At 37.4% G+C, this 19,903-nt stretch overlaps 1 protein-coding gene across 2 annotated transcripts in view; it reads right to left on the reverse strand.

The window, feature by feature from the left end:
* LOC132706849 (tyrosine-protein kinase transmembrane receptor Ror-like) overlaps positions 1-19,789 on the reverse strand; it is an 86,205-nt gene extending 66,416 nt beyond the window's left edge. For both annotated transcript variants that reach the window (XM_060678441.1, XM_060678440.1), the window contains exon 1: positions 19,255-19,789. In XM_060678441.1, the coding sequence (XP_060534424.1) occupies positions 19,255-19,306 (52 nt within the window). In that variant the 5' untranslated portion in view covers positions 19,307-19,789. The remainder of the gene's footprint in view (positions 1-19,254) is intronic.
* Between the last annotated feature and the right edge of the window lie 114 nt (positions 19,790-19,903).

The following is a 19,903-nucleotide window of genomic DNA, read 5'->3' on the forward strand; positions in this document are numbered from 1 at the left end:
GTTGTTCCTAGCGCTAGTTTCTGTTATAAAACGTTTAATAAAACTTCAAAGTTATATTTAGTGAGTTGATTGAGACCAAGTTTGACTTGTTTTTGGTTTTATTTACTTCAATGGAGTTAAGAAACTAGGCAACTGGCCATCCAAATCACCCGATTTGAAGCACTTGGACTTTCCACCTCAGGGCTGTATAAAGTTATGTACATACAAACTAGAGAAGAATTATTGGATTTCGTCGACGATGCCTTTGCTATTCGTTCATTGTGCGAGGAAAACTACAGTTTATTGAAGCTTAATTTTGCACTTCTTGTTTCTTGTGATCAAAGTTTTTTATGTCTTTCATTGTTTATTATCTCTCATATTCAATTCTTCCATTTTGATTTCATGAACTCAGTACACAAAATTATCTCATTGTGTTTGCTAAACATCGGATTAAAACACACAATACCGTATAACAAGAAAACAGTTGAAAGTAGATATGGGGAAAATATGAACAAATAAATGAATGCAGAATATACGGGGTATCATATTTAAAAAACCAAATTTTTTAAACAGCGTAATCTAGGGCCAAATTTTCGGCACAGTGTTAATAAATCAATTGTCACTCTTGTTCTTCGGTGTACGACGTAAGCGTTTATTAACGGTTAAAAATAGAGTTCGCTGTGTTGGAAATAATATTACATTACATTATCATTCCAAATTTACTGCTTCAGAAGTGAAAATCCAAGGTGCATAAATCGAGAGAAGTGGCCGAATCAGCAAAACCAAAAAACATATCAAAGAAAAACTAAAATCAGAATCAATACTAACTAAAAAGGACTTTGGGTTTTAATTCACTTTTTATAGGAGATAATAAAATAAATAAATAAATACAGACGACTACCATGTGTCAAAAATTCATAAAACTAACCAAAACCATTGGACTTAAGCATAAAAGAAACCCAAAGTCATGATTTTTTTCAGAAATGCAAATATTAAATAACATAAACGAGGTTCCATCTAAAATAACGAGGTTAGGTGCTCCAGGATTATGATGATTTAAAATTTTTTGATAATAAATAAGTAAATAAACTGTTATGGAGAAATAGAATAGCCTAGCCCTGTATAATTGTGACTTGATGTCTAATTTCACTGCAGATCGTACATAAAAATCGTCATATTTAAACATTTTTACTCATAATGACACACAGAACAACCACGCGGCAAACAAATACCACTTTGAAATATAGGCGAGCATGTGGCTTGCGACTAAGGTCTCTCCGCTGTATAATATTTCCAAAGGCGCCCCCTTTTGCGCTACACAGTGTTGCGACCCCTCCGTATGTCTTCCGTGGACACCCTCGAAATTGATTGAATAGAAAATTCGTTTGTAATTCGCGACCCCAGACCGTTGGTGCAGGTAAATCCACATCAAAGCAGATTTTTTTTCAATAATTGCAACTCTCTTTACAGGATGTTAATGAATGTCGGGTAGATGTTGAGCTAAATATATAGGGTAGTGATTTGCTCATTATACATTATTCAATGCGAAACAGCAAAGGAACTCCAGATGGCTAACTGTAACGTTAAACTAGCCAAAACTAAAAAATGGCAACTATTCTTTGGCACTGTGTATACTAATTCCAATTTGATAGATTAGGCACTATATGTGATCTCGGGGATAGTCCCAATAGACCTGTTGATCAAGGAGCGCAAGAGGGCGTCCGACCGCGGAAGCTCCTCGCGCACGGAGAGAGAGCAGACCCGATGGGATGAAACCACGTCTGTAGCTTCGTGGACCAAAATCCTTATCCCACGCTTAAGTTCCTGGATTTCATGCGATTTTGGAAGAATAGACTATTTTATCACCCAATTTTTATCCGGGCATGGATCTTTCAGAGCCTGTACATACAGAATTGAAAAAACACCAGATGATCTCTGCATCTACTGTGGAAAGAGGGACACCGCGAGGCACACACTCTTGGAGTGCCCTAGGTTCGGTATCGCCCGAAGAAGGCTGGAGGCGCAAATAGGCGTTCAACCCACCGCACTGAACATTGTAGACATTATGATGGAGATTGAAGACCATTGGCGCGACGTGCACGTATTTATTAGGGAGGTCATACAAACAAAAGAAGCAGAAGAACACAGTCAGCGAGCCCCAGACTAGTTCTCAGAGTCCCACACTACCCATTGGGTGTACGTAAAAGTATTTACCCCTCCAAAAAAAAAAAAGGATTTGGCTAGTTGATATTTCGCACGGTCATTTATAATAATAAGAAAATTTGGAAAATTACGAGAAAAAGCAAGAGTGCATCGCCCGGATCTATCTATTTGCTGAATTCTACACTTATTATAGATTTCAATGTTAAGTGCTTGGAAGTAACCAGGTTTTCAGTTTATTTGGGGAACCAGGTAGTAACTTTCAAATATACCAGACCGGTGATGACCCATGACCCATATTAATCTTCGATTTAAGTGAAAAAATAAAAAAACATGGAGTTGAAAAAAACGTATTTTTAGATCATTTGTTCTTTGAACCCTTTGGTATTTACCTGTAAGCGGAGAGAAAAGGTAGCACTTATCTAAAAGTGGAGGAAAAAGGTAGTAAATACTAGGTAGTAATACTAATAACCAGTATGAGCGTGTAACGGTCCGGAACAGGTATCGGTTTTAAGAAATAGGTTGCGGAGATCTCACGCCAAACTTGGAACCAAAGCGAATCGAAATATCCGAAATATTCAAAGCATAGTGATGGGAAAACATCCTGATTGCATAGCGGTATTTTCAGGGAGATTGGATTTATCTCAGGTTCAGTCTCACCCTTCAGGTTATCTATGGTTACCCTGGACGCTTGTTTCCGTCTAATACAATGCATTGTTGTGAGAGATGAAATTGCGTTTCGAAATAACGTATTTTCCTTTTTTTATTTTAATTGACTTTCCTTTATAATATAAAACCCCAATTTAAAGTACAACCCAACAAAACAACTTTTATTTTCATTTGCCGTCAAGTGAATAAAATATATATGTAACTATTTGTAAAAATATAGAACTTAATATGGCAATGTTTCCACAAAACGAAAAAAAAATACAGTATCAAAAAAAACTAATGACCATAAAACAAAATTTGAATATTAATAAAAAAAAGAAATTGTTGCACTTTCTTCATATATTAATTACAAAAATCTCGATAGTTAATTTTCCCTGACAGGGTTCGTCATCATGGCGTGTGGTTTTAAAAAATAAATAGTCGTTATTGTACGAACAAAAATATTGTGCATCTGTTGCTCTAATGCAGAATATTCTATTTTATGGTTTCGTGAAACCAGGTCTCGTTGAGGATGGGCGATTTGTTTTATTTTAAACATCTCTCAGTAAACATCGAAAAAACCGTAAGAAAATATCTGAGACGCCGTGTCTTTTTCGTCAATCGAATCGAATCGATCTAACCAAAAAATGACAAACCGCGCTTGAGAGCAAAGACCCCGGCTTTAATAAATATTATCCAACGCCGTCGCGTTCGATACCGCACCCCCCGTACCCCGAAGACTACCCGACGGCAACGACAATTCGCAGAGGGTAACAATTAAAAATCAAATTTCTCACACGTGGCGGCTGTGACGGCGACACAACCAGTTCCCTTTATTTACCGAGAGGTCCCGGGCCGTAAGAGGTCTCTTGGGTCAAACGCAGGGGTCCGAGGACATTAAAAAAAGTATCCCCCGCGGGGGTAGCCGGGAAATCATTATTCCCTCGCCAAACTTCCGTTCGCGAATAATTGTAGTCGGACAACAACGACCCGGATGCATTTATTGCGAGTATAATAAAACTACAGGTATACTTCGTATACCAGCTTTTAATGCGTTGGAAGTGTCTCCTATATCTGAATTTGACGAGATTTTATGGCCAACGTGCAAAATAAATAAGCTGCATCTATCTAATATCCATGGTTCGTTTCAACACGACGTTTTTTTAAATAATTTATGATTTGTAATTGCTGTAATAGTGTTTTAGCTAAAAACAGGAGCTCATTTTTTTACAAATTTGCCGTTGAATTTTTTTTTCAACATTAATTAAGTAATTTTCTGCAGAGAAACGAACACGTTCAACATTTAGTCAGCTATATTGATCATTAGTTAAAAAAAACATGAAAATAGTACATTATACATCAAGTGCGGTAAACGGCATTTGACTCACGATTTTATTTGACACGAGCGGAGCGCAGCGGAGCGATTGTTTAATAAACGAGTGACTTAAAAAGTTTACCGAACGTGTTGCATACTATACTTTTTCTACGACCGTTAGTTTTCGCAAAACAACACGAATACATTGACTGACATAACCGTCAGAATTAATAAACGTCAAAATTCAAAGGGTGGGAAACACCTCCGAAAACATCCGATTGCTTCCAAATCCGTGCGGTAAAATCCCGGAAATGTCCGAAGTGGCTCGGATTTATGGGAAACGAAACTGACGTGGTAAAATGACGCTTCCCGCAAGCTAAATAGGCATTTTATAGACGGGAGAAGAAAAATATATTTTTCAAATGGAGACCGCCTATTTTTTATGGACTTATACCTTATAACTTAAAAAATAAGTAACTTTATCGATTTTCGTTCGGTAAACTTTTTAAGTCACTCGTTTATTAAACAGTCGCTCCGCTGCGCTCCGCTCGTGCCAAATAAACTCGTGCGTCAAATGGCGTTTACCGCACTTGTTGCATAATATACTATAAAGAAGCTTTATTTAAGGGAAAGTGCCCAAAAATCGGAACAAAATTTCATGATTTCACGGATTTCACAGAGCTGATACACCAGATTTCACGCGTAATTTACCCCTTGGGTTATAACAATACTTTATCAAATACAACACTCAGTCAGAGGTAACCATTACTTCACATTTACTGCCAAATTGGATTTAGCGCATGCGCAAACTAAAAATTCCTAAGGAATCGTAGAATCCTTTTTACGGCGCTTGAACCAAATGTGGTTTGAAACATTACTGCGTATACTCACCACAATTCAAAATGAGTTCCAGGCTCTGCTTGAATCGAAATGAAATTAGTACATCAGATTTTACAGACTATACATTTTTGAAAAAAATTTCACGTATTTTAGATTTCCCGGACTCCACAAAGACTTTACAGATTTATAAATGACTACGAATTACAACGATTTTGAGAAATAATTTTAAGGTTATCGAGCAAGATTTGTACTCCCTTGTGTCAAATAAACTCGTGAATCAAATGCCGTTTTCAGCACTTGAGGACAACGGAGGACAACCTGGAATCATTTTCCAATCGGGAAACATTGCTTGAGTGAATACTCACCTACTGCTCAACTAATTTAGTGCTAATCATCAAAATTAGTTAAAGTGCAACCAAACACCAATTTACAAATAACGAAAAAATAGTTATTTCATCACTTACTCAAAACCATAAAAAACTTTACGAATACGTTATGATTTGCCAAAGATTTCACGGATTTCACAGATAACAAAGATTTAGATCTCATAAAATAAAACAAATCGTCTATCCTCAAAGAGCCCTGGTTTCACAAAACTATAAGGATTCAATTAAAGACATCGACTTCACAGATTTCACAGAGCGAGTACACCAGATTTCACCCGTCATCAGGAACGAACCTCTAATTCCAATCATCTAAACATCGAAACAATGGAGTTCACAACAAAATTACTACTCCATTCTAACCATCGTATTTCATATTTACATAAAAAACATTAGACAAGTGGAGATGTACTAGACTAGTAGACAAAGACAAACCAAAATATTCCAACCGTAGCCAGAATGAGTTCGAACCCGATTCACTGGCAGATAATAGTTTTCTCGAGAGTTTTTTGTTTAACCGTAATTTGAAACGTGTTTGCGAATTCTTCGAAATGTTTGCGAATTTCATGCTTACCCACAGTGTGACGCGTGTTCACTGGAAATCGATAGGCAAAGCGACGTTTATTATTTCGTATGTGCACCTTTTCTGTCATCTTCATTTTATTTAGATGCGAATAGAAAATATCGAGTATGTTGAAGAATATAAAGAGCGGTTTTCGAGAAAATACTTTTTTCTGAAAGCATGCAGTACACGGTAATAGTAAATGACGTCATCGCGTCTAGATTGAGGGCGAGAAATGGTGATTTTCATTTGGATTTTCCATTCCATTTCCTGGTTCTAAAATTTTGCCGCCACCTTGTATAAACCGAAACAAAAGCTGGCGTGCGAAGTATATATGTTGATCGGTGCTAAATAAAAGACCCGAGACGTTTTGGTTCCGCGACTGCCAAGTGCCAAACCCCTTTACGTCTGCGTCACGCGACACGACTTCGCAACAAACAAGAACTAAAACGAACACCCGGCATTCCAGACTCGATCGCTACCGTTTTATTCGCACCTCAATGATTTTAGCTGTTGTCGGGCTCGTTTCCTTCTTAATTTAAGCGCCACGTCCGTATACCTATCATGCATCGTGGTCTAATATTAACCGCAATTGGAATACGCCGTAATAAAACCGTAGTTACTTTGCCTACAAAAAAATGTACTTTATAGGAAGATTAATTTGTTTATTTGCCATAAGCGTTCAAAACTAATCAAAAAAAGAATTAAAATAATAATGATGATCAGGAACCAGTAACAGGTTAAATACATAAAAGAGAGAATATATTACCCGAGATAATAAAACTGATAACTATTAAGTTATTTACAGAGTTACAAAGAAATTCAAGGGTGCATGAAGAAAAACTATGAGCTGCTGTAATTGCCCTGCCATGGATTTAAGGGCGCTATAAGAGCTCTCTCAAATCATTTGTTAATTATTTGGTTCCAAAATTTTTTTCTCGAACAAATGAAGAGTCCTTATTTTAAGACCAGACACCAGAGACGTACACAAAAATTATGATGCAAAACACTAGGGAAGTCCTGGGTACTTGAACATCTCATCATAGTAATGTCTTTAAAATACTGAATGAAATTTGTTATTACGACAAAAAGCCAGAGCAGACATTTGAAGGCTTAAACAGAACCATTAATGCAAGACGAAGACGCTCTTCATTTACAGGTTAGTCAAGGAAAATCTGGTATTTTCACCACAGTATGGCTCAATTTTATGACCATGCAGAAAACGGAAGCAAGAAGCAAGAACGAAGAGAGAAGGAAGCATTTATAAAGAAATTAAACAGAAAAGGCCCAAGGTGCGACCCTTGAAGCACTCCAGATATAACGTATACCAGTTTAATTTAACAATCTGTCTGCGATCAGCCAGGAAATCAATGGTTTATCGACACCAGTTAATTTAAGCTTATACAATACCTAACATATGATGAGACACTCTGTCGAAGGCTTTGGAAAAGTCAGTATATATACGGGGCGTCCCATTTAAAAGAAAAGCCTTTTTTATTTTATTATTTTTTATTTTATTATACATACTGAATACATAGTCTCTTCTTAGGATTGAACTGGTAGCTCTTTTTTAGTCTTCGCCATAAAAAGTAATCTAAGGGATTAAGGTCAGGAATAGCTGCACCTCTTCACTGTTCAGGAACTACTGCACCACCGGTTTGTATAATTATGATTAATAAATTCTGTTACTTATCGACCAAAGTGATCGACAAGTAACATTCGTTGTCTTACATTAAGAGGAACATAATGCCTTACTTACTTACTTTTTGTGGAGAAGACTGAAAACTTTAATTTATGCAGAAAGTATTCAAAACAGCGAACAACTGCTAGCTAGAATTATGAATGCGACAGAAACTATTTGCTGATCCTGAGACTTATCAGATCTACCACTTCAATCCTAAGAAGAGCTACACTAGGTATACAGCAACTGGGTGGACATTTTCAACAAGTAATTCAATAAAATAAAATAAAACATAAATAAATAAAATCTCAAATGCTTGTAGCTCAGTTAGAACAATGTTCCTGGTATATGTTCATTTGACATTTTTAACTTGAAATCACAGCCAGTCTATGGCAGTCATGTTGTGGGACACCCTGCATATAGGGTCTACCACTCTCCTGACATCTCCAACACAAAACCTGGGTTTGAAATCAAGGGTTCATCGATCCCAATTAAGTTGGTGCAATGTGATGAGAGACCCTGTCGAAGGCTTTGGGTAAGTCAGTTTACAACGTGATACCACTCTCCAGGACACAAAATCATATTTAACTCGGTGACCTTGCTTTCCTCCTTACATTCTAAAACCAATCTGTTCATTAATTAATTGATGTTCAACAAGGGGTATAAGAACTTTACGGATTGTGCTGATTATAAGGGGTGTTTTCAATGTATAGAACTTTAAGTTGCAATAAAACAACGATGGATTATTCGATTGACATGAATTTTCTTTATCCGAAAGATAATCTTGTGGCATTACATTTTAAATATGATTTCTGGCATATGACCGCCACGGCTGGCGCGGATGTAGTCCAATCTGGACGTCCAATTTTCAATGACTTTCCCACATTTGTGGCCGTATATCGGCAATAACACGGCGAATGTTATCTTCTAAATGGTCAAGCGCTTGTGGCTTACCTGCATAGACCAATGACTTTACATAGCCCCACAGAAAGTAGTCTAGCGGTGTTAAATCTTGTTATCTTGGAGGCCAATTCACATGTCCAAAACGTGAAATTAGGCAGTCACTAAACGTGTCTTTCAAGAAATCGATTGTGGCACGAGCTGTGTGACATGTTGCCCAGTCCTGTTGAAACCACATCTCCTGGACGTCATGGTTATTCAATTCAGGAATGAAAGAGTTAGTAATCATAGCTCTATACCGATCACCATTGACTGTAACGTTCTGGCCATCATCGTTTTTGAAGAAGTAAGGAGCAATGATTCCACCAGCCCATAAAGCGCACCAAACAGTCAGTTTTTCTGGATGTAACGGTGTTTCGACATACACTTGAGGATTAGCTTCGCTCCAAATGTGGCAGTTTTGTTTGTTGACGTAGCCATTCAACCAGAAGTGCGCCTCATCGCTAAACAAAATTCGCTTATGAAAATCGGGAACAACGGCAATTTCGTTTTGGGCCCATTCCACGAATCTACGCCTTACTTGATGATCGTTTGGCTTCAATCTTGCACGAGTAGGATTTTGTAAGCACGTAAACCAAGATCCTTCCGCAAAATCTTCCATAAAGTGGATGGATGCAGATCCAATTCCTGTTCTCGATGGCGGATGGACTCATTCGGGTCTTCCTCAATGCTACGCTCTACAGCAACAATAGCTTCTTCTGTACGCACCGTACGGGGTCTCTGTGGATGCGAGTTATCAATAAAACGTGGTGCGAAAACGTTCCATGATTAATAGAATTAACTGCTCTGATGGACGATTTTGTCGACGATAAAATGGACGTATTATTTTCGAAATAAAATTGCACTATTTGCAAGCGTTGTTCAGGCGTGAGTCTATTCATGATGAATTGCCAAACCAAACTGAGAATAAATCATTTGACAGCTGTTAAATCGGTCGCCATCTTGAACAGTAATGCCAACTTAAAGTTCAATATATCGAAACCCATTACTTATAAGTTCATAATTAGTTACAGAAAACTTATCACCAGATTTAAAGATAGATTTTAGAAAACTCAATTTCCAGTAATGTGAAAAACACCCGATTTGGAGGGAAGGGTTAAAGATAAGGCGCAATGGTCTGAAACCCTAAAACAAAAGTTTTTTTAGGAAGATAGGAGAAATCTACCCGCTCCAAGGTCTTCAGATTGTTAGATGTGTATGAACTATATAGGTAAAAGTTTCATGTTAGTGTTATAAAAAGAACTTCCGACGACCAAAACGCAATAGTTGGAATGGGTATTTTTTTTATTCATGTCTATCTCTGGCCGTGTGGGTCAATATCTGTCAGGTATGCCAGTCCACTGTCTCACGTTCGTCTCTTTCGTCCTAGTCGTCTCCTACCCTCAATCTTGCTCTCAATAGTTAGTTGCTGAAACTGATATTTATGATTGCCCATTATGTGACCAAGGTATGCAGCCTTTATTTATTTTACAACGTTAAAGAGTTCAGGATCTTTGTTAATACGCCTGAGAACATCTTCGTTTCTCGTTCTGGCTGGGGGTCATGGTATCACGAGAATTCGACGGTACATCCACATATCGAATTCTTCTAGTTCATTTATGGTTTTTATTTATAGTGTCCAGCCTTCAATACTGTACACCATAGCAGCCCACAAATCTCAACCGAAGATCAAAAAGTTCAAAACAAAACTGTTCATTAAGTTAACACTTTTTTGAATTTTTGTTCAACTCTGCTTTCAATTTCCTTGTATGAAGACCCAAGACCCAATCAGAACAGCGTCGTCAGCAAAGCGTATCCAAACTCCATATGGCGCTAAACCAAGGTTTTTTCATACAAAAAAAAACGAGGCTAAATATAGGAAATACCGGAAATACGGACAAATGCTGGAAAATTTTGGGTTTTGGGTGATACGAAGAAATATAGGTAAATATTTTTAAATTTTAATAACACCCTGTATAGCTGAATGTTTGTTTAGAGCAAATGTTGCCTGATACTTCGCCATTCCGTCCATTAAAATCGGAGTAAATTGATGATAAATTAAATTATGAGACGTCGCGACGGCTCCCCTAGCGCTGCGCCACCTTGCGTCCAAACGAGCGTTGAAGACGCCCCAATATATATATTTTTTTGGTGGGGTCCCGTGTTCCATAGATCACGATCAATTTTGCCGGTATTGTATTTAATAAAGCGAAGGGCGGTGTGACGATGACTTGGGGGGCGACGAGCGGCCATTTGGACGGAAAAGTAAACTCATTTATTATGGCGGCGCAGACAGGAGACGCGCGTGTGTACACACACGCACATACAAACATATTCGTTTGCTTGCTTAGGTCCCGGCGATAATTGTTGTAACCGGATGCCTGACGCTTACTGCCGTCTACGCCAGGCGGCGCAATTAACGCGGTAAAATGTTACCGCATGCGCATCAGATAAGCAGAAATTGGTCCTTTGGATGGATGCATTCCGGTCGGCGATAGGATTAAAATATTAGAGTCCTAGATCTAAACACGAAAAGTTATTGGCGATTTTCCAATTCAATGAGACATCTGCAAGTATAGCAAACATAATTGAGAATGGCTGCATTGGTTTCATAAGAGGTTCATGTTTGCGATGTATGTTTTATGCTGATATTGTTTAAAAAATAGTTCCTCTGGGATAGTACACGGTTCAGTGCCTAGATGTGGAAAGGTCAACATTAAAAGAAAAGCTGGAATAGCTCTGCTGGTGGACGTCATTCAAGAAATATTGAATAGTTTCTGGATTTTGATGTGTCCATTAAGTTATCGGTTCTTTTTTTGTAGCTCTGTATACAAATACAAATAGTTCAGTCAAACAAAGACAATAAAGATCCTACAACAAAAGCTAAAATCTTGGAAGAGATAATGTAATGTCCTGCCTTGGTGACCACTCATAGCTCGTAGCTCGTGGCTATGGTCTGTTCATAGATATAAGACAGTGACCAATTGCTTTTGAATGGGATTATAACATACAATGCAAGAAGATTATTACCTAAGTTTCGGAATTTAAATTCAGGTAAAATTGTGGACCGTAATAGAAAATAATTTTATACCTACCTATATATATAATATATATATATATATATATATATATATATATATATATATATATATATATATATATATATATATATATATATATATATATATATATATATATATATATATATATATATATATATATATATATATATATATATATATTTGCAGGATTCCAGTCGGATGCAGGATTCCAGTCGGAGTTCAACGAGCGAACGGATGATATCCCGGAATATAGTGTCATCATATATATATATATATATATATATATATATATATATATATATATATATATATATATATATATATATATATATATATATACGAAAATCAGTTTGAATGTTTACAATTTTTTGTATTCTGTAGTTGTGATTTTTTTCTCGTTAACATGTTAAACGAATAAAATTATTATAGAATAATATTTTCTGAAATGTCAAAATATATGTTAATTTAAAAGACACATTTAGACAATTACATATTTTTGATGAGCGTATAATTTTTTTTTTAAATATACAGCGTCATCCACTAAACAAAAACTTAACTTTGGCTTGTATCTGTAAAAAATCTGAGTGCGCCCCAGGATTCTATATGAGAGAGAGATGTATATGAGGAGTATAACGGAAATGACCAAATTTTCTGTTTCACCCTATGCCTCAAAAACAAAGCTAGCTATAAGTATTTTGATAACCGAACCTTTTGTTTCACGACAATCGAGCACAGTATTGCATCACTCAATCTCTCATAATAACTGAGATTCCCCTCAATAACAAAGAAAAATGGACACATTGTATAAACAGTCAGTGTTCCTCACTATTTTTTTTTGATTATCTCCCTAATCCAACGAATGGGATTCATGACATTTTTGCTCCACTCCATTTTTTTACAAATATGATGACCAGGATATCAATAGAGCAGACCAATACTCTATTATAACCAAACAAACGTAACCGAATGCAAAAAACTAATGTTCCAGTTTTTTTCGTTCCTTCCCCATTCAATACGTCAATCTGGATCCAGGCGGAACAGTTTTTCAGCTTTTGCCGAAATGTTAACCCCCGATGGCGCGCTTCTCGCTCGTTCTGGTCATTCCAGACGCGATGCGGCGTTGCCAACCCATTTAAATTTTCCTGAAATCTTATGACCCATTCGCGTGTCGTTTAATGGCTTTACTTCGACGGACGAACTTGATGAGCTTCGTATTTTGATAATGTCAACTTCCGACCAAGCCGACAACGTCGGCCGACGGCAAAACGGCTGGGCTACATTAAATCCGAACGCGAAACGGCATTAACATTAAGTGGCGCGAAATTTTCAATTATGTTGACGGTTCCGTTTAGCAACCCCTGGCAAATTACCAATTAGGGCCCCCGCCGGCGGACGAATACGAATGAAACCCGGAAACGTCCGAGGCGTTTGCAGGAAAAACATCCCCCGAATTAATGCCTCCCACTCCCCCGTCGCACCCGCCACCATCTCGCTCCGGCCCCTCCGCGTGCGCCGAATTAAAAGACCGAATCGGGGATTTTTATTTCATTTCCCGGTTGGGTATTTTTGCGACGCGAGGGACGGGCGGAGAAGGGAAGGGGGGGGGGCGTGATGGACGGATGGAAGCCGCGCGCGACGTGAATTATTTATAAAGTACGAACGCGGAAAAATGCCAACGAGTCGCCCTAAACTTCCCTTAACGAGAACCGTATTGTCAAACTTTTGCAATAAAACAACTCAACGTTTCCGGAAATTCCGCAGAACGCGGAAAACCGGGTTTTCTTATATTAAAAGTTTTTCTTTCTTGGGCCACCGTTACCTCAGTTCCAGTCACTTATTTTACTTAAAATCAATTCATTTATGCTAACCTGATAAATTTGCCGCGGTCGAATAAAATTACCAATGTTCGTTACCCGCTACACTTATGTATAATGATGGCTGCATACCATTTAACTTAAAAAGACTATACTGTGAAATATATATCTGAAAGTAGGAAAATTGCCTCACAGACAGCTGACCGATATATAGGTCAGGCTTTTTTATATCATGACGGGAAAATTTGACATATGGACTAGCGCCATATACGTCGGCCACTGTCCGATATATGTGATGCTCGTCAAACATCTCAAAAACCTGACACCGCGTGTTTTAGTTGCATACAAAATGTCGTGCGTGGAAGAAGCTGGACATTTGCGGAAAAAAAAAACAAATAATAACGCTACAAGAAATTATTGCGGACAAACAGACGCGGAGGTGAGAAGTCTCAAAGAATTGTTGCGATCAGATAGTGAAGAGGATCCATTGATTGATATTTGCCAAGTGATGTCGGAGGCGAAGGAAACAGTTCTGCAGAAAACATTGATGAAGAGCAATCATGATACTTCAAACGAAAACATTCACAATGATAGTGGCATCAAGGACTATAGAGAGATCAGATTAACCGGACAAAAAAGAACTGTGTGCCTAAGTTGCATGAATTTGATGACAGCCAGAGTGGAGTGGAGAGAAGACTCAACTGAAATAGATTATTTTTTGAATCTTTTTACTGAAGGTACAGCAAGTTTCATAATTTTCGAGACCAACAGATATGCTATAGAGAAAAATATCTTGATTTAGATGAGGTTTTCACATTTCTTGGGTTGACTATGATCATGAGTAGAAATAGAAGGCTTGAAATGAAATGCCACCGAAGAGCTCTTGAGGAGACCTGAATGTGCGAAACCTGAAATTTTATTGGCTTTTATTCACATATATTGTTGTTTTTTTTTTTTTCAAGTTTTTCTGTTTAATGACGTTAATTTTAGTTGGCGCGTCGACGTAGGTACCCAGTTTTTCGATCCGTCCCATAGGAGACGAGATCCTCCCGAACCTCAAGACCTCCTCAATTTTGAGGGGGCCCTTTTTGAGGGTTCCGGTGCGCCTCGGGCCCCTCTACACGCATATGCCCTCCGCGCCCCGATCCGACCTCAAATAACTCCGGAAAACTCCAAAAACTTCAAAATGACGACCTCCTCAAAAGTGATTTTTTGAGGCCGCCCCCTCCTCAAGATTTTTTTCTGAATCCGACGAAGCGGACCCCGACCCCCCAACTCTTACCGTTTCCGAGATAGCCCCCCCGACTTCCCCACCTTGCCCCCCAAGGAAAAAAAATTACCGGTTTTTTCATGTGAAGGCCGAACGCGTCCTCCTAGCCTCAAAAAAACGCCCAGCTCATGTTCCGTATTTGTTTCTGCCTGCTGATATAGCTAGACTACGTTTCCCCACATTAGCTCCCTCAAGTGAAAAGACAAAAACTGCTCACACACAACAGCAAAGGAAAACCAAAGAAAGTTTTCCAGATATATGTGTAAGGAATGTGACAAAGGCTTGTGCCGAACTCCATGTTTCCATATCTACCACGCAAACGAAAAATTCTAACAAACATTTTGGGCATTTTTTTTTAAATGAGTTTTATATTTTTATTTAAGAATATTTTATATAAATTGAACTGAGGTGGCATTTACTTGATGAAAATCCATTTATCAAAATAAATAAGAACTAAAAGTTCAGATTTTCACGAAATTATATATTATGACATGACAATTGTTTCGACAACACCGTGTCTTTATCAAATGTGACATTTGATAAAGACACGGTGTCGTGTCATAATATATAATTTCGTTAAAATCTGAACTTTTAGTTCTTATTAATTTTGATATTTTATATAAGTTCATTTACACCTTTTAATATTTTTCAAAAGTTTGTTTGTTAAAAAAATATATTTCAAATTGCAATAAAGTTATATGATTAAAAAAAAAAGTATTTTTTTGCGATTTTATAAAGGATACCACAAGTACATTTCTATGACCGATATATATGACATTCGTCCACAGGGAACGAAGAAAAAAACAGCCGTCTGTGTGGCACTTTTGTTGCAAAATGGGGCCATGCTAACAGGGTTAATGCGAAGTTGTTATGAATCATTATTGAACTGTAAAATTTACTGGCATAAGCGTAGTGTACCTTGTAATGATGAATGTCAAGGATCCCGAGAGTGGCAGGTAAAGTTGACCTATCTGTGCCTTTCCAGCAGTTATGAGCAAAATTCAGTCTTGAAAGTGGCTAGTCTTTCTGCATTCATTGCTGAGAAACGGATTAGTAAAACATTCGGAGTTGCAAAAATAGAAATTTGTTCGAATATGACTGGACTTGGACAGCCGACTGGAAACCCAAAAATGCGGCTACATCAGGTCATCAAAAGTACAGGAAGAAAACCAACTGTAATACCTAAATGAGGATGAAAAGACTGCCATCAGAAAGAATAATCCATGATTAAAAAAGAAAGAATACAGACAACAGAATAGACAAATCCATTTTTGCTAACAATGTTAGTAATTATTAATCTTTTACCTTTCCCCGAAGGTACCATCAAAGCTTGGTTTACCAATGCTATATATTTCCTTAATACCAGTTTCATCCATATAATAGATAACCCTATTTTCAATTCTTCTTACTCAAGGGTGGAATAAAATCACCCTTTTTCATTTTACAAAATATTTTTTCTAAGTTAGAGGTTAGACGAGCGTATTATTCTTGTGAAGGCAATTTTTTCATCCTCATTTATATTACAATTTCTTTTCTTCCAGCAATTTTTTTTTGTTTTTTTTTGTCCAGCCATATTGGTACACATTTCAACTATTTTTGCAAATCCTAATATTAAGTTTTGTTGGTAAAAAGCGTTGAGAATAATGGTTTTCTCATTTTTACAAAGCGTAGTTTTACTAATCCGTTTCCCGGCAGCAAATTTAGAAACACTACTCATTTTCAAAAACGAACTTTGCTAATAACTGCCGGAATGCCATCAAGGAACAAATCGTCATGCAGATACCATCCATACACCAGATTTCACGCAACCATATGATTTCACAGATTTCACGAATTTCACGGAAATTTCACCCATTTCACAGGTTTTTAAATGGCTTTCCAGATTTCTCCGATTGCGAAAAATAAGTTTTCAGTCATGCGGAAAATTCTTGTATTCCTTTGTAATTGAAGTAACTGCTTTCTTATTAGTTAGGAAGAGTTTTCGTTATAGAGTTATAGGCACTTGAAAAATAACAATACGCATATGTGTTCTGTAATATTTAATTATTTTATATACATATTTTAACATCTACTTAGGAACATTTTATATAAATATTTAAGAACTACATTTAATGTTTCAATTAATCGGTCATTTCCTTTTGAATTTTTTTAGTACACCAATACGCATCTCGTACTTGGGCTTGTATTTTCACCATCTTCCCCATGATACATAAAAAATATATCTAGCAGCTTAACTGAATATAGGGCTCGTTGAATGGTTGGTGGTTGTCCCAGATCAACTTCTTCATCTTCTTCTTCCTCTTGGTGCTCTTCCTCACCCTTTCTGGCTTGTTGTAATACGGCTTCCTCTGTCAAGTCTGCTGTTGTAAGCAAATCCTGCTCTATCACCATAAAATCTTGCAACTCCTCACTTGTAAACGTAATTGATGTTTGAAACTGCTTTATCCACTCGCTTAGTGACTGATCATCTTCCTGGTCGCATTCTGTCTCTGTAATGCACGACGATCGGAGGGTTGAATTGTATATTCCGTAGATTTGGAATATGGGGATGTGCAGGGCAGTTATCTAAGAGAAGTAATATTTTCCTCCCCTTTAATTCTGCATCCCATTTCCGTATCTCCTCTTCAAAAATTTGCGATGTCATCCAGTTAGACTTGTTTGTCTTGTAAGTGCCCGGTAAATGCTTGATGTTTTTAAAACATCGTGGTTTAGTTTATTTTCCAATCACGACTAGCTTTCTTTTTTCTCTCCCACTCATATTGACAGCTACTAACACTGTTATACGGTCTTTAAAAAGTTTTCCACCCACACCCCACACACTTTTCGCTTCGAAATTTAAGAGTTTCATCTGGCGTCATTTTGTAAAAAATACCAGCATTCAAAATATCGTCAGCAGGGTACTTTCTGCTAGTTTTGGTCACGTCTTCTCCAGCGAATCGATAGTGACGTTTCTGTCGGCATCACGGGATTCGCCACTTATCTGTCCATAATTTCTACCATGTCTCTGTTTGAACTTCCACAACCTTCCTTTCGAAGCCTTGAAATCGATAATGCCAAACTCTTCAGCAAACTTTTCAGGTCCAGAGAGTGGTACATTTTAATGACGTTGCCGTTGGAACCACTGCAACATTGCCCGATCCAAATCTTTAAATATTGGCTTTTCTAGTTTTTTACTAGAACTGCCTGCCGCTTCAGCCTGAATGATTTTTTCTTTGCACTTCCAAATCTTGGATACAGTCGATGGTGTAAATCCGTATCGACGTGCCACATCACTTTTCTATTCTCCCCGTTCTATCACCCGAATTAAAGCAACTTTATAATCTAGAGATCAAATTTTTGCCTTGCTCGCCGTATTCACTCAGCGTGTCCTTTTTTCTTTCGGTATAGAGAGTGAAAAATTCGTTATACATAGCTTTGTATGGAGACCTAACGGTACAACAAATTTTGTTCGTAATACAGTGTTTTGCGTTATACAGTTTCCCTATAGGCAGTTTTCACTGTTCAAAAACTTTCTTAAAAATGTGGAAAAGAGTATAGTCAGTGGTAAATTAATAAATAAAAATAAATTTTCAAAAGAGACAAAAATAATATCTTTGATTTTTTTTCAAAGTGTATTTATTTAGTTTTTTGTTTCTTTACCTTTAATTAAGAAATTTCCTTCATGGAAAAGGGTGCGTTTAAAATTTAATTAGGAATTTCAATAATTTTGTAGATATGAAAATAAAAATTAAGCAAAAAAAAACCATAAAAAATATTTCTTATGACCTTATCTTATACGTTATATATTATAACTCTTAAAATGCCAAGTGGATTTGTTGAATTCAACAAAGGAACACTCATATCACTAATACCTAAGATTCGTTTAATTTTCTATTTTATTATTTCTATTGTTAGGTGCAGTACTTTTATAATATATGATGCAATCAAACGTCACACCGTAAGACGCAACCTAAAAATAACTTAAAAATATTTATTTAATCATATATTTTTTAGATTATTTTTTTTATTATTTACACATGAGTTTCCTAATGGAAAGTGCTGAAAACTCAAAATTTTACCAAACATTTTACGATTTTACAAAATTACCATGGATTTCACACATAATAAAGATATAATAACTCTCCCTGTCCCTTTGACAATCATCGTAGATATAATACCAAGCCTATGGAATTTGGCTAAGACTTGCAGCTCTCTCCGATTAAGAACCAGAGCATAGATATCATTGCGATTTATCTGAACTTAACCCTGTTTGACGACCCCTATCATTGCAAATTTACATTTTATTACTCTCTCGGACTAAGAAGCACGGTATATCGATAGCGTTGTTATCTTAAAATACAAAACGAAAATAAAACCTACCTCCCCGTTTCCGAAACATCAACAAGTCAAAACCTGACCGTATGCACACATTTCTACAAAAGTCCGAAACCAAGATCAAAGGAAAACGACAAACATCAACATCTCGTCCATCTTTGAACTAAAAGCGGGCGTAAATGCGTTCCCGATTAGAAAACTAAAAACCTTTTTAAAACCCACCCACACTACCTAGCGAGATCGGAGACAGATTTAAATGCAACATAAACAAACCCAAAATAACTTACCAAATGCATATAAGATCGCACTCACAGCCAAGATACAAAGAGTCCTATTCATTTTCGCGTTTTTCTTTTTTTATTGCATTTTATCCGGTCACGCGCTCTCTGCAATAAACAAAACGGAATCACAGACACCACCGCAATCTCCCACGGAAACACGGACGTTTCGGACCAGCGTGCGACATGTTTTGATCCGTTCTCACGCGAATTAACCACTCGTTAACGGTAAAAAAAGGAACCTAATTAAATCATGGTTGGACGATATCAATTGCCAACGCGAACAGCGTCAAAATCGCCGGCGACGCTGTTGTTTATCGGGCCGAAAGTACAAGATAGCGGTGCATCGTCGGGAAAAATCCAACCCGACGTTGCTATGACGACACCATCACTTGTTTCGGGCAACTTCACCACGTGGATAAAGCGGCTTTAATTCAATAATTGTCGGTTTGAGCGTGAAAGTTCGGTCGGATGCGGCTCCGTCTTCACAAAACCCTGCCAAACGATCGCAACCATCGAATACGCCGTTGACGGAAATGTGACTGAATTAACTCGGCACCGAATTGATGACGTTTCACTGTTGGTAACGCCCACTCGCGGAAATCCTTTCGGATGGCAAGGAAAGTTAACGCTAGCCTATTGCCCTCTCGTTCTGGCT

The sequence above is a fragment of the Cylas formicarius genome, unplaced genomic scaffold (assembly GCF_029955315.1).
Source record: "Cylas formicarius isolate icCylForm1 unplaced genomic scaffold, icCylForm1.1 PGA_scaffold_8__14_contigs__length_24414737, whole genome shotgun sequence".
Lineage (NCBI taxonomy): Eukaryota > Metazoa > Arthropoda > Insecta > Coleoptera > Brentidae > Cylas > Cylas formicarius.